General features: G+C 42.8%; 1 protein-coding gene across 1 annotated transcript in view; it reads left to right on the top strand.

Moving 5' to 3' along the window:
* LOC148543324 (inactive dipeptidyl peptidase 10-like) overlaps positions 1-14904 on the top strand; it is a 246190-nt gene that overhangs the window by 6178 nt on the left and 225108 nt on the right. The window contains exon 3 of the mRNA XM_088481087.1: positions 1746-1860. Coding sequence (XP_088337213.1) covers positions 1746-1860 — 115 coding nt within the window. The remainder of the gene's footprint in view (positions 1-1745; positions 1861-14904) is intronic.

Genomic DNA, 14904 nt, shown 5'->3' on the forward strand with positions numbered 1-14904 from the left:
CCTTTTCCACTTAGTGTGACAATATTTTTTACGAATACACTGTGTTTCCACTTAGTGTCACAATATTTTTTACGAATACACTGCCTTTTCCACTTACAGTGTGACAATATTTTTTCCGAATACACTGCATTTCCACTTAGTGTCACAATATTTTTTATGAATACACTGCCTTTTCCACTTACAGTGTGTCAATTTGTTTTTACGAATTCATTGCCTTTTCCGCTTACAGTGTGACAATATTTTTTACAAATACACCGTGCTTCCACTTAGTGTCACAATATTTTTTACAAATACACTGCCTTTTCCATTTACAGTGTGCCAATATTTTTTAAGAATACACTACGTTTCCACTTAGTGTCACAATATTTTTTACGAATACACTGCGTTTTGCACTTACAGTGTGACAATATTTTTTACGAATATACTGCGTTTTGCACTTAGAGTGTGACAATATCTCAACGAATACACTGCCTTTTCCACTTACAGTGTGACAATATTTTTTATTTTTACGAATACACTGCGTTTCCAGTGTCAATATTTTTTACAAATACACCGGGCCCGCTCATCTCTACTGGAAATAAGTGGAAATTAATGTCATGGATGTTAATAATACTGTAGGAACAAAACAAAGCCCAAAATATGTGATTTTAGCAGTTTTTATAAATTTAAAAAAAAAAAATACAGATCCAAAACCAAAATACGCAAGGGCGGTTTTGGCAAAACCAAATCCAGATCCAAAACACGAAGGAGATACAGATCCAAAACCAAAACACCGGGGTCGGTGCACATCCCTAATATAGTGTGTATATATATATATTTAGAGAGAGAGATTATATATACAATATATACAGTGCCACCCTAAGTTATGTCTCTGATGCTTTCGTGTAAAATGTCAGTTATGCAGAGGTTTAAAGGGGGTCATTCAGACCCGGTCGTTAGCGCCGATGCGCTCGGACCGGGTCGATGGCCCCCCACAGAGCATGCGCACGACGGCGCCATCGTGCGCATGCGTGAGACCCGCTACGACCGACAGCGCCGGTCGTAGCGGGTCTCGATCCAAAGGGGGTGAGCTGTCAATGTTGATTGACAGTTCGCCCCGTTTTGAAGGCGGGCCGGGGGGGTGGCAGCCCAAACGGGGGCGTTCCCATGGGAACGCCTACCGTTTGGGGGCGGCCCCACTGACATCACTAGTGATGTCAGTGGAGAGCTTCCGGCTCAGACAGAGCCGAAAGCTCTCCGGGGCTTATGACAAGGGAGACCCTACCCTAGGGTCTCATCGTAAGCCCCGATGGTCGCGATGGTCTTGACAATCGCGACCATCACCTTAGCCGGTCGTAAGGCTGCGGGTGTTAACAGCCTTACCACCGCAAAGGAGGACGTCTTGAAAATTCAAGAGGTCCTCCCCTCATTCAGAACGACCGCACGCTCTGTGCGACCTGCTCTGAATGAGGTCCTAATTCTCAGTGCTCCCCCATACGTTCTACATTTTACAGCTTGTAGTTATGTCCCTACACAAAAACACAGTCATGATATACACTACTAAAGTGATGTTGAATTCCACAAGATGATATTGTATTAACGTGTAACCCCTGGTAGTTACAATGCGTTATTAGATATTACTGCTATTTTGTACATATACATTTTAAATGTAACAATTTACAAATGTATAAAAGACCCCATACATTTAGCAATAATGTTTTCCTAGTAGATTTTTTAAATACCAATGTTACTTTGTGTTTTATCAGGACATGGGTGGCTCAGGGGCCCCACCTCGTAACTGGCGTGGAATTGGCCTGTCGATGCTGGTGATCACTATAGTGATGTCTCTAGTGCTGTTATCTATATTTGTTCTATCTCCAGGTGAGGAATGCATGCCTTGCCAGTACATTTATTGAACATCAAGTGGGTGGTTTGCAGTTGAACATAAAAGATGCCTGTTGCCGAGTACACGAGCCATGCTGCTAAGATGGCCCCACTGTATAAACGTATGTGCTGTAATGCCATCAGGGGAAAATGTCTGCGCTATGCTTCTAATGTGTACTGAATATATAGCTTATTCCATTCAAAGTATCTAAGTATGTGCAACTTTAGCAGCATGTTATATGTAATATGTGGCATAATGTCCAGTGCTGTAGAAGGGAAGGTAATTTAGTCATGTCCACCCATCTGCATCACTTTGTGCCCCCTATCCACACCACTGTTTTCCACCCATCTGCATCACTTTGGCTCTCCCCATCTGTGCTGCTTAATCTCCACCCCTCTCCACGCCTTTCTGTCTCCCCCATCCACACCGCTCTGTATCTTCCCCCATCCACCCCACTCTTATCCCATCTGCGCAGCTCTATCTGCTGTTCAGACCACAGTTGCATAGACTGCATGTGTGTATTCCAATGAGCACAAAATTCTGTCAATTAGCAGCTCCACCATTTTGTGAGTGACAGCAATCTCACTCTGTGAGAGTGCTGAATCTGCAGTTAATCACAGGGTGTGATTGCATACCATATCTGTATTGCATAAGACAAGTTATGAGTCCGCACTAGTAATAAGATTGAAATGAATGGAAAATTACTATTGTATAATTGATGCCAACATCATGGTTCATCACAGTATAAAATACTGGATGACTCTAAGTTGGTGGTGCACCCTAAAGGTTTGTGCTGAACACATATAAAAGTACTTTCTGCAAGAAGCAGAAGAAAAGGACAAATATGCCTTTGTAGGGGCACTCTTATGACTGGTAATTGTTTATATATGGATGATAATGGCATGATTAGTAAAGATAAAACTTAACATTTAATATACACCTTTTGTTAAAAGAAATTCTCCCCAAAGGGTGATGTGTAGATATAGCATGGAAGTTTACTAAGGACAAAAAGAACAATATATACGTCCTTTGAAGTATAAAAAAATATTTTTATTTATTATTGATGAAAATTTAATGAGTAATCAGCTCCTGTTAAGGGTAATGAATGTTCTAATTAACCCTAGTACAATCTACAGAGAGGCATATATGATTACATCATACGGTACGTGTCTGGCGAACAATAGCTTTAAGGATACTGCCTTTGAACCTCTATATACCCCTGCCTATACCTTCTAATATCCTACCTATAAACCTCTAAGGATGACGCTAATTTGTGTATGCACTCATACAGTAAATAAAGACTCCAGACCTAGAACCTGTGGTTCCAAAGCACAAAGTATTATTCAAGTAAAAGTACAGCAGTTACACGCTATGATCCTCATATAATCTTAGCGCAAAGAAATTATACAGACCCAAGTACAATTATACATACGCAGCGCTCTCTGGTCCAGATGTAGGCATCAGCAAGAAACCCCCGTCAATCAGCATTCATTACGAAGACTCGAAACCCAGGGTCAGAGCACACATATTTATACCCCCCAGAAATAGACAACACAATAGAGAAGTTTGTTGCTAATACCATTGGTCCTAAAGGAGAGAGCATATGTTACAAGGCATCTAACAGGTTGGTTCAAATAGAAACAGTCCAGCCTCTAACAACTGGTGGTCTCTGGTTTCCCACCTCATGCAAATCCTAACAGTTGTTCATATAATGTACATTTTGTTGCTTGAAGTCTCTGCAGTCCATAAGTTGAGAATGCATGTTGCGATCTCTCCATCGATATTACTGTTGAGAGAGTACACATCAGTACAATACCAAACATGGCTTACTTATCACGTTTAAAACCTTAGTTACAAAATAATCTTTATTTCATAGCAATTATAGTAAATGTGCATACTTGAATCTTATACCTTAAAGCTTATGGAACCTTGTATGTCAATATGTAATGTGTGAGTATGTGGGGTTTGATGTAAAGACGCTAGTTAGGTTTATCTGATTTGGGGCAGATGTGCACGCATGCAGTTAATAAACAGCGTTCGCATGCAGGATATTATGCATTCGCTACTGAGCGTCATGTTAGCAGCTTAACTGTGCGTAATGTGTGGTGTTCATGCATGAGATTCAATACACATATATATATATGTGTATACATATATCCATACACACATATATACATATATATATATATATATATATATACATACACACACACATCTCATTCCTTATTTACAGTTTCAAACTGTAATGCAAATGTGTTACCCCCAGCTGTGAAGCCGGGGGCCATTCTGTCTGGGTGTGGGACTAAAACCTGTTTAGGATTCAGACAAATTCAATTGTGTAGATCAATGCCTGGGTTATATTACAATTGCCACAACTATTCTTGCCTACATACAGGGATTCCCAATTTGTATGTAAAACACTCACGGTATTCTGGTGTATTGTCTATTCTATTTACTTTTCTCAGGGGCTGCATTTCTAGTTGTTTTTGGTAGATTATCAAAAACATTGCTATCTGTACTTAGCTCGTGAGTTGTAACTTAAAATGGCGCTGGTCGCAAAATGTCGTCTTGCAGATTCTTGTTTCTAAAATGGAGTCTAGCTTCCATTCGCAAGATGGCGTCACGCACTCCAATTTCTACGCTGGTTCCGTCTCAGCCACTAATCCAGCTTCGACAGTTTTTAATTAGAACTCTGTTTTGATTGACATATACATAAATGGTAGTCGGTCAAAAACAATTATATAATGTAAGAAACCACACCATAATAACTAAGAAAGATGACTTATTAGGATGATCCAGCAGCTTGGAAGTCTATGCCCCCTATAAATAAGTGAGGAATATATATTGTAAATGAATATCAGTACACATATATTGACATTGCTAGTAGTGATAAAGTCTGTGTCCCCATATAACTGAGAGGGTTGTACTTGGGAGGAATTTCGTCCCAAGTATGTTAACTCATATTAGATTTTACAGATATGCCAGGTAAAGAGTATAATACACCTTGGAGTAGTAATAAATGCATATGCTAGATTGCCATATAATATCAGCAGAGTATGCACTATGAGAAGCAAAATAATATCTCAAAACAAAAAATGTATACGAGAAAGAAGAGAATCCAAACAATAATGGTAAATACACAACGACAATATTATATGAGCTGAATAATGACACTGTCTTCAGTGTTAAAAGAAAATTGCTTGTACTGAATATCAACATAAACCATGGACATATGCAGCATAAATATGTACATATGTAATAAGGATGTGCCCTGAAAAAACAGTGTTATGTATCAGAACACAAGTGTAAATCAATGCATAAGGTGAATCACAATATATGCAGAAAATGAAAAATCATTGATAATGGTTCAGAAAATGTTAATAAGCAAGGAGAAGCAATAGTGTATACACTGAGTAGTGACACTATCGTCAGCGTAGTAAGAAAGCTGCACATGTGCTAAATGGGAACATTAAGTTTTGACATGTATAACATAAATAGATACATATATAAAATAGAGGTTTAGCTGAAAGAAGACCTGGAATATGATAATGTGGAGTCACCTCTACTTTCCCCTGTCTGTATCAAACAGGGGATGAGAGAGTGACTGCAGCGTTTGTTCCAAAGGAAACAACAGACAGTGCTTCTGCTGTCTGAGAATAGAACTAAGGGCCTGATTCAGACCCACTCGCAAGCGGCTGTCCACAAGTGGGTCGATGTTGTGCACTGCGCATGCGCACGACGGCGGGAGCTCCGTCGTGCGCATGCGCCAGATGCGACGAGCGAAGGAAAGTCCTTCGCTCGTTGTGTCTGATCAAAGGGGGCGTGCTGTCGATGTTGATTGACAGCACGCCCCCTTTGGTGGGCGTGCCTCCCTGACGGGGGCGTTCCCAAGGGAACGCCTACCGTCAGAAGCCGGCCCACTAACATCACTAGTGATGTCAGTGGGAGTGATTTTGGCTCTGATAGAGCCAAAATCACTCCGGGCCTTGCGGTTGAAAACCTCAACCGCAGGCTCTGCTCGCAGTTTCGATGGTCGCGATGGTCACGACCATCGCGGCCATCAAACTGCACGCTCGTATAGGCTGTGGGTGGTGACCCACAGCTATACGAGCGTCCAGGAGGACACTCCATAATTATGGAGGGCGGCCCTCATTCAGAGCGTGCGCTCTGCTCAGAGCGTACAGCTCTGAATGAGGGCCTAAGTCTCACCCCTGTTACTCTCAGGCAGGCATTGCAGGGGGAGTCGCAGACTAGGACTAAGATGAGAGAGCGCGGGGGAGCAATAGGAAGATACCTCACAGGGACAGTCCGTGGGTCAAAGCTGCTGGTGTGGTTGTTCAGAGATCGGCATGCTGAATTAGCATAGACAGGACGCGCGTTTCGCCGGGAGGCTTGGTCACCTGATCATAGACAGGACGCACGTTTCGCCGGGAGGCTTGGTCACCATTATTGTTTGGATTCTCTTGTTTCTCGTATACATTTTTTGTTTTGAGATATTATTTTGCTTCTCATAGTGCATACTCTGCTGATATTATATGGCAATCTAGCATATGCATTTATTACTACTCCAGGGTGTATTATACTCTTTACCTGGCATATCTGTAAAATCTAATATGAGTTAACATACTTGGGACGAAATTCCTCCCAAGTACAACCCTCTCAGTTATATGGGGACACAGACTTTATCACTACTAGCAATGTCAATATATGTGTACTGATATTCAATTACAATATATATTCCTCACTTATTTATAGGGGACATAGACTTCCAAGCTGCTGGATCATCTTAATAAGTCATCTTTCTTAGTTACTATGGTGTGGTTTCTTACATTATATAATTGTTTTTGACCGACTAACATTTATGTATATGTCGATCACAACAGAGATCTAATTAAAAACTATTATTGTTCGCCAGACACGTACCGTATGATGTAATCATATATGCCTCCCTTTAGATTGTACTAGGGTTAATTAGAACATTCATTACCCTTAACAGGAGCTGATTACTCATTGAATTTTCATCAATAATAAATAAAAATATTATTTATACTTCATATTTGTCCTTTTCTTCTGCTTCTTGCAGAAAGTACTTTTATACATATCTGTATTGCGCAAGGAACACCTCCATTAAGGTGTCAGCCTTAATAATAAGAATTTCATTGCTTTTTAAGTTTGAGTGTCAGAAATTCAGCAGGTTTTGTGAAATTTCAGATCATGTCTACGAAGCCTTAATGGGACATGTGAAACCGTAAGGTTTTTTGTCTGTGGAATATATAACATCTTCATAATGACTGTAAGGTGTAATCAGGGAGTTTGCTAGACTCTTTAGGGAGACAGGGAGATTGCTACTATTCAGGGAGTCTCCCTGACAATCAGGGAGAGTTGGCAAGTATGAACTAGTTGTGTTATGACGTGTGCGATATCAGTCAAATCTGGTGTATTTTGAAACTGAAGTCGCAATTCTGGGATATGACAAAGCTGCCTCTCTGCCCCTTAGCTCCTCCCTCACATGCTCCCTCCACTGCATTATTCCCCACATGCCCACCTGTGCGCCCACATCTCTCCCTCACATATGCCCCATTCACAGCAGGTTACCTCCATATGCCTTTCTACCCCACAGGTTCTCCCTGACATGCCACTCTGCCCACCATGCACCTTCCACAACAGGTTATTCCCCACATGCCCACCAGTGTGCCCCACATGCCCACCATCTTCTCCCTTACATGCTCTTCCACAACAATTTATTCATCACATGCCCCACAGCTTTTGCCTGACATGCCACTCTACCAACCATATACATTCCTCATTAGGTTACCTACATTAAACCATCTTCCATACTGACTCTCCTTCTTTGCAACCCGCCAAGACTATGTAACATTTTGCTGCAGTAGAACAGTAGAAGGAACATTTACTGAAGGGGATCTAGCCACTACCTTGTTCCTTTGTCTGAGCCACCTGCTCGGCTCCTACCGCCCACTCATGTTGCGCAGTGTCATTCAGTGATATCTGTGGGCCCAGCGAGCCGCCATTGTCCCAACACAAACAACGCACGCTGATTGGCGGCATGCGCTACAGTGGATCCTCTCTGTCTCATAAATGTTTATTTAAAGGCCCGCTCATGGAACTACAAGTAACATGAGCAGGCCTTGAAGTAAACACTTATGAGAAAGTATCTACCCCAGCACGAGTTCCGGACTGTAGATAAACAGTAATTAGATAGACAATATCTAGTTAGACACCAGATGTTAGACAGACAAAAATTCGACAGGGTCAAAAGTTCGACAGGGACAAAAGGTCGACACACAAAAAGTCGACGCGTGAGAATGTTGCAGGTACAAATGGTCGACAGGGTCAAAAGGTCAACACAAAAATGGGGGTTAGGGTTAGGCACTTACCGGAGGTTTTGGGTTAGGCACTAGAAGGGACGGTTAGGGTCAGGCACCTACCCCGACAGTTAGGGTTAGGCACCAGGAAGGAGGGTTAGGGTGAAGATTAGGGCTAGAAAGCAAAAAACATGCATCGACCATTTTTGTGTCGTCCTTTTTGACCCTGTCGACTATTTGAACATGTCAATCTTCTTACATGTTGACATTTTGTGTGTGTCGACCTTTTGTCCCTGTTGAACTTTTGTCTGTCTAACATCTGGAGCCAAATGTATTAGGGTGAGAGTTTAGAAAATATGAGAGTTTAGCAGTAAAACTCTTACATGAATACATTGATCAAGTTGTATTTCAATAAAGGAAGCACCTGGATGAGAGTTTAAATCTTGAGAGTTTATTGAGTCTGAAATACATGCAAGTTTGCCTGTTCTGTGACTTTATTACATTGGCTGAGTTTAGTTTTCTCTCACATTTTCTAAACTCTCATCCTATAACATTTGGCCCATGGTGTCAATTTAGACATCGTCTATCTAATTACTGTCTATCTCTTATACCACACCCCCCCAGCCACCATTCAGCCAGTAATGTTTCTGTTGCTGTGGAGGGTGGGGCTCGGAGTTAGAGGCTCTGGTGAATTTGTGAGACAGTTATGAGACTGTGGAATCTGTGATGATATACAGTACATATGGAACTCTGAAGTTTGTTATGAAATTCATGGTATAGAATAACTGGGGTTTGTATTTCACATACATTATTTGCTATATGTATGGGAACAGATGCCTAACTCTAACCCCATGCCCCACGGAATGCGTTTATGATGCCGGCGGTCGCTATGCCAACCACCGGCATCTCCACTACAGAATCCCGGCGAGGGTTAATTAACCTATGCCGGGAGACCGGCGCCCGGCATCCCGATCGAAGGGATGCCGGGCGACGAGCACAGACAGCCAAGGGGGGGAGGGTAAGGTTTAGGGTTCCGAGGGGGGGACTTAGGGTTAGGCACCCCCCCGGAGGTTAGGTTTAGGCTAGGGGGAGGGAGGGTTATGGTTAGGCACCCCCCCGGGGGACTTAGGTTTAGATGGCGGGGAAAGGGGGGGTTCGGTTTTAGGCACAGGGGGGGAGGTTAGGGTTAGGCACCCCTAAGGGTGGGTTAGGGGGTAGATTAGGTTAGATCATACTTACCTTATAGACGATCTGGATTTCCTTCCACGTCGGGCTGGTGCTGCAGGGTCTTGAACCGCCGGCCACGCGGCCTAACCCTAATCTCCCCCTAGTGCCCAACCATAACCCTCTGCGCAGCCTAACCTTAATGTCAACATTCTGACAATGTTGACGTGTTGCTTGTCGACATTTTAACAATGTCGACATCATAACTAATGGCATTGTGGTGTCATCATTGCAAATCTCGATCTATTGACTACATTCTGTTTCATATATGTAGAACAATTATATATTTGTGTTTGGTGTGTAATATTATATGTATGATGTGCCATTTTAAGTAAAATATACTGTTTTATACTGTACATTATTGTGGTTATGACACAGAAACGATTGCACCAAGGACTCTATGGGATATAGGGCCTGATTCAGACCCACTCGCGAGCGGCTGTCCGCTCGCAAGTGGGTCGATGTTATGGACTGAGCATGCGCACGACGGAGGGAGCTCCATCGTGCGCATGCGCCAGACGCGACGAGCGAAGGAAAGTCCTTCGCTCGTTGTGTCCGATCAAAGGGGGCCCTTTGGTAGGCGTTTGGTAGGCGTTCCGGGGGCGTGCCTCCCTGACGGGGGCGTTCCCACGGGAACGCCTCCCGTCAAAAGCCGGCCCACTGACATCACTAGTGATGTCAGTGGGAGTGATTTTGGCTCTGATAGAGCCAAAATCACTCCGGAGCTTGCGGTTGAAAACCTCAACCGCAGGCTCCGGCTCGCAATTTCGATGGTCGCGATGGTCACGACCATCGCGGCCATCAAAATGCACGCTTGTATAGCCTGTGGGTGGTGACCCACAGCTATACGAGCGTCCAGGAGGATGCTCCATTTTCATGGAGCCCGGCCCTCATTCAGAGCGTGCGCTCTGCTCAGAGCGTGCGCTCTGCTCAGAGCGTACGGCTCTGAATGAGGGCCTTAATCAGCCGCCGGACTTCCTGCACAGCTGCAGCTCCTGGGTTTAACGCTGAAGCTATTAAATTCACAGCCAGTTTTCTCGCGCGGTAACCCATGGATTCCAGGTTAAGTGCCCAGAGCTATTAGTAAACCGCTCGCAGGCAGCCGCTGTGAGCCCCAAAACCCTACTTAACATATTTTAATGAAGTGTATGTAGGTCTGATATGAAGCAGAGGGAAGGGTAACAGATGACCGATGAAACACCTATAAGGCATGAAACATGCTGAAGTGATTTCTGTTTTTTGCACTTTCCTCTGATTTCCTGCCTGAAGTGGATTGCAAAGCTCTTACATGTGACTTCTACTCATCAGAATCATATTATTTTGGTGGTTTACGTGTAACTCCCACACAGTTCATTGACCCCCTATGATATAATTTAAAATGTTATTTCCTTTTTATTTCTTTAAGGAGCCTATGTATCAAATAATATATGCAGAATATCTCTCGAAAACACCCCCAAATATTAAGGGCACCCCTGTGTCACAAGGAGAGACAACAGCACATATCTCCAATATCTGCCACGGTCCCTCCATTTCCGACAGTAGAAGCAGCCCCCATAGGTTTCTGTGGGGGCTAGTAGGCTGTCAGATTTACCATGCTCCGGAATGTGAAGATGTCACTGACAGCTGTAGCCTATGGGCTACACTCCACAGAAATTACTGGGAGAGGGTTCTGTAGGAACACTCTCCAGCAATGGCTGCCGCACATGTGTGGTCAGCAGATCATCCATGCACAGCAGCACTGCAGCCTCCCGATAAAGAAGTGAAGTGATCACATTAGGTTAGGGGGTAAATGTGATAGGAGGCTGTGCTTTGAACCAAGTATTAAATAAAAAGAGAAAATAAAAAAAACTGTAATGGTCACAGAAACATTTCTGCTCTTTAGCCCATTAACCAGGGGCGTATTTATAATGGGTGCAGGGTGTGCAGGGCACACGGGCCCCTGAGTCCAGGGGGGCCCGCACCGCATACCCTGCACCCATAAAACTTACCTTTCCGTAGTTTCACGTTGGCTCCGGTGTCTGTGCCTGCAAAAACGGCTGGAAAGTGGCCGCCGTGACCATTTTCCCGTCATTTGCGCATGCGCAATACGGGAAGAATGGCCGCCACGGCTATTTTACCAGTGACCTGTGCATGCGCTATAGACTCTGGGCACACTCTAGTGCCCAGAGTCTATAAGTGCGGCGCTGCATAAGGGCCCCCTCCTCTCTAGAAACACCCCTGCCATTAACCCTCTAACATGAGAAGTTTTACCATAGATGTGACTGTGTTGACTGTGCATTAAAAGTATGTTGCACTGTATTATTTTCTAGCATCTTAAATGACTCCCTAAAACATCTACAGTAAAGCAACATATTTTCTCGGGCAAAAAACACCTGTAATTCATCACACATCCTTGGGCACACAGCGCCTCATGCAGCCATTAGTGTGTTGGAGCATGGCAACCATTTTCTTGCAGCACACATCCTCCTTATTCATGTCCCTAGTTTCCTCCATGGAGGGTGGAAATTGATGACATTATTACTGTATTGCACAAACCCAGCCCATCCTCAGGGACATTGCTGGTTTCTTCAGAGAGTCAAGGAGTTAACCACTATTTAGGAGATACAGGGAGGGTCCACAAGTATGGAGAAAATATAGCAAGACAAGCTCTGTGAAGACTGAAGAAAACATGCAGCTATGAACTTTTTATTTTTTTACGTTGTTGAATCGTCAGTATTAACCTTTAGTATATTCCTTCCTATAAACCTCTAAAATTCACCTGCCTAGAACCTCTAAGACAAAACCCTGCCTTAAACCTCTAAACAGAACGCTAATTGCGTACGCAGTATAACCGCAAATAAAGACAGGAGTGGAATCTGTGTTTGCAACGCACAAGTATTATTCAGGTAAAAGTACAGTCAGTTACACGCAATCTATACATACACAAGTTAGGCGTAAAAGGAAATAATACAGACCCAAGTACAGTTATACATACGCTGCGCCTCTGGACCCAGAGATAGACCTCAGACTAGATATCCTCAGTTCACCCAAAATTCAGCATGAACTGCCAAGCCAGTGTTCGGACACATGTATTTATTCCCCCCCAGACTGAAACAGGACAAAGGGAAAACTTCCTGCTGATCTCATTGGTTCCCAGAGGAGAAGCATATGTTACGACACATTTAACAGGTTGTTTCAAATAGACTTTCCCTGCCTCTAACAGCCGGAGTCTTTCTGGTAACGCCTCCTGTAACATTCCATCAGCTAAACATTTTGTTGCTTGTAAGTTCTGCGATCTGTAACTTGAGTTTGCATGATGCGATCTCTCCACCGATAACACCGGGATGCTGTAAAAAGCGTACGCATCAGAACGAAACCAAACACACCGTGCTTATCATGTATAATACCTTATTTATCAAAAACCTCTATTTCTTAGCATTTAAACTAACTTAACCAACTTGAATCATACAATTTGATGCTAATGGAACCTTGTGTGCGAATATGTAGTGTGTGAGTATTCGGGGTTTGATATAAGGACGCTAGATAATTTGGGGCAGATGCGTGCGCATAAAGCTACTTTTTCAGCGGTTTCATACTAAGTCTCATGCATTCGCTAATATGCGATTATTTAATAGCGCCCTTGTGGGTATAATTGTGCGTATGAAAAATGGTGAAAGAAGCGATCGCATAGTGCTAATAAAAATATCGCCACATGTACTATATTGTGAGTTCACCTAAAATGGCGCTTAGGCGTCCATTCACAAAATGGCGTCTTGCGATCGCATTTCTAAAATGGAGTCTTGCGGCCATTCGCAAGATGGCGTCGCTGCGATTAAATTTTAAACTGAACTTGTCTCACTCAATTATTCAGCTTCGACAGTCTACCCTTTGATAGCAAACAACATGCTATCACAATCTGCTATAAAAATTTATTTTGGGCTTACATTCACATATTATTTAGTGTTATTATGGGATGGCACAAGGTGGTTCTTAATCCATCAACAATGTGTCTCTAGGCGGGAGCATAAAACTACTATTATACGCACACCGCGGATCTTGGGAGATCATGTGACAGATGTGGGAATGCACCAGTCTTATAACAGTAGTTTTGAAGGGGAATTTGAGACTTTACATTGTCTGGGTGTTCTATAAATAACATTTCAATAATATCTTCTATGCATGTCTAAATAATATACATTTAAATGATGGTACTTCCTAGCTCAGGGTTGTAGTGCAGTTCTGTATCTACCTCGGTATACATATTATCATTTCTGACCACCATCATAGTTTCATTCCTTCGTTTCACCCTGTTTTCACATTTTCCACACTTCAACACAATAGGAACACACCGGATGCATATGCCAATTACTATGATGACAATCAGTATAAGGATCAAGAATTTGCCTACGCTGGCGATCACTTCCTGGACCCACTCTCCTAGACCCGAGAACCATTTCACTGGGTTCAGCCATGACACCCATCCTTCTATCTTTTCCCCTGCTTCAGCCACTGATGCGTTATGGTTCTTACGAAATTCCCACTTTAGCTGCAGAATCTCATCCATCTTCTGGTCTATCACCTCCTTAGGGTCGCTGGTATCATTGGTGACATAAGTGCAACACTTTACTCCAAATTGGGTGGCTAACGTTACGCAATACCCTCCAGTAACAGCAGTTAAATAATTCAACACTAGCCTGTGTTGCACTAGTTCTTTCTTGTACGCTTGCAATTCTCTCCCTGTGTACCTGAATGTGTCATCGTACATCTCGGTGATATTATCTATTAATTTAGCAAGTTCCTGAATATATCTAAAATTTAATGTACCCCTAGCAATTCTGGTGGGATCCAGGGCGACTAAAACTTGGAAGCCAGTTGTCTCACTGATTAACTGAGCGGCTTTATGCATATCACCAGGTATCATATTTCTCTTGCCTCTGTGTTCATATTGTGTGTGAAGATATGGTGACGGTGTGTTTTTATGTATTCCCAACATTTCAACATGTGTGAGGGTCATAACTTCTGGGACTACTCTTCCCAGATAACACAAACCTTCGGAACTCGGGGAGAGCCATTTATATGCTTTTCTTCCACATATAAAATATACATTATCAGGGAGAATATAAGGAATGGTATGCATTATTATCATTAAACACATTTCTCTTGCAAACAATCCTATCTCAGGCTCTTCCATCTGGTATATGCAAGTTTCTGGTTGTATTATTTTAGCACAATAACCATCTGGTACTTTACCAATCAATTCTTTGGTGGAACTCAATGTATACCGGTACCTAAAATATTTCCCACTTGATTTAATTGAGAATAGCAGATCATAGTTTATGGACTCATTATCAGCTCTTTGTGAGAAGGTCATCGTCTGATTATTCCCCGTCACTTCCCAACCTCCGGGTTTATTGGGGTTGGTTATGTTTAAACACAAAAGTGATTTATCTACTTGAAATTGATAGAGTTTGAAATGAGGCGGTTTGGATGAGAGGAATTTTCCATCCAATGTGT

This window comes from Taudactylus pleione, unplaced genomic scaffold, assembly GCF_031769625.1.
Source record: "Taudactylus pleione unplaced genomic scaffold, aTauple2 ptg000005l, whole genome shotgun sequence".
NCBI lineage: Eukaryota > Metazoa > Chordata > Amphibia > Anura > Myobatrachidae > Taudactylus > Taudactylus pleione.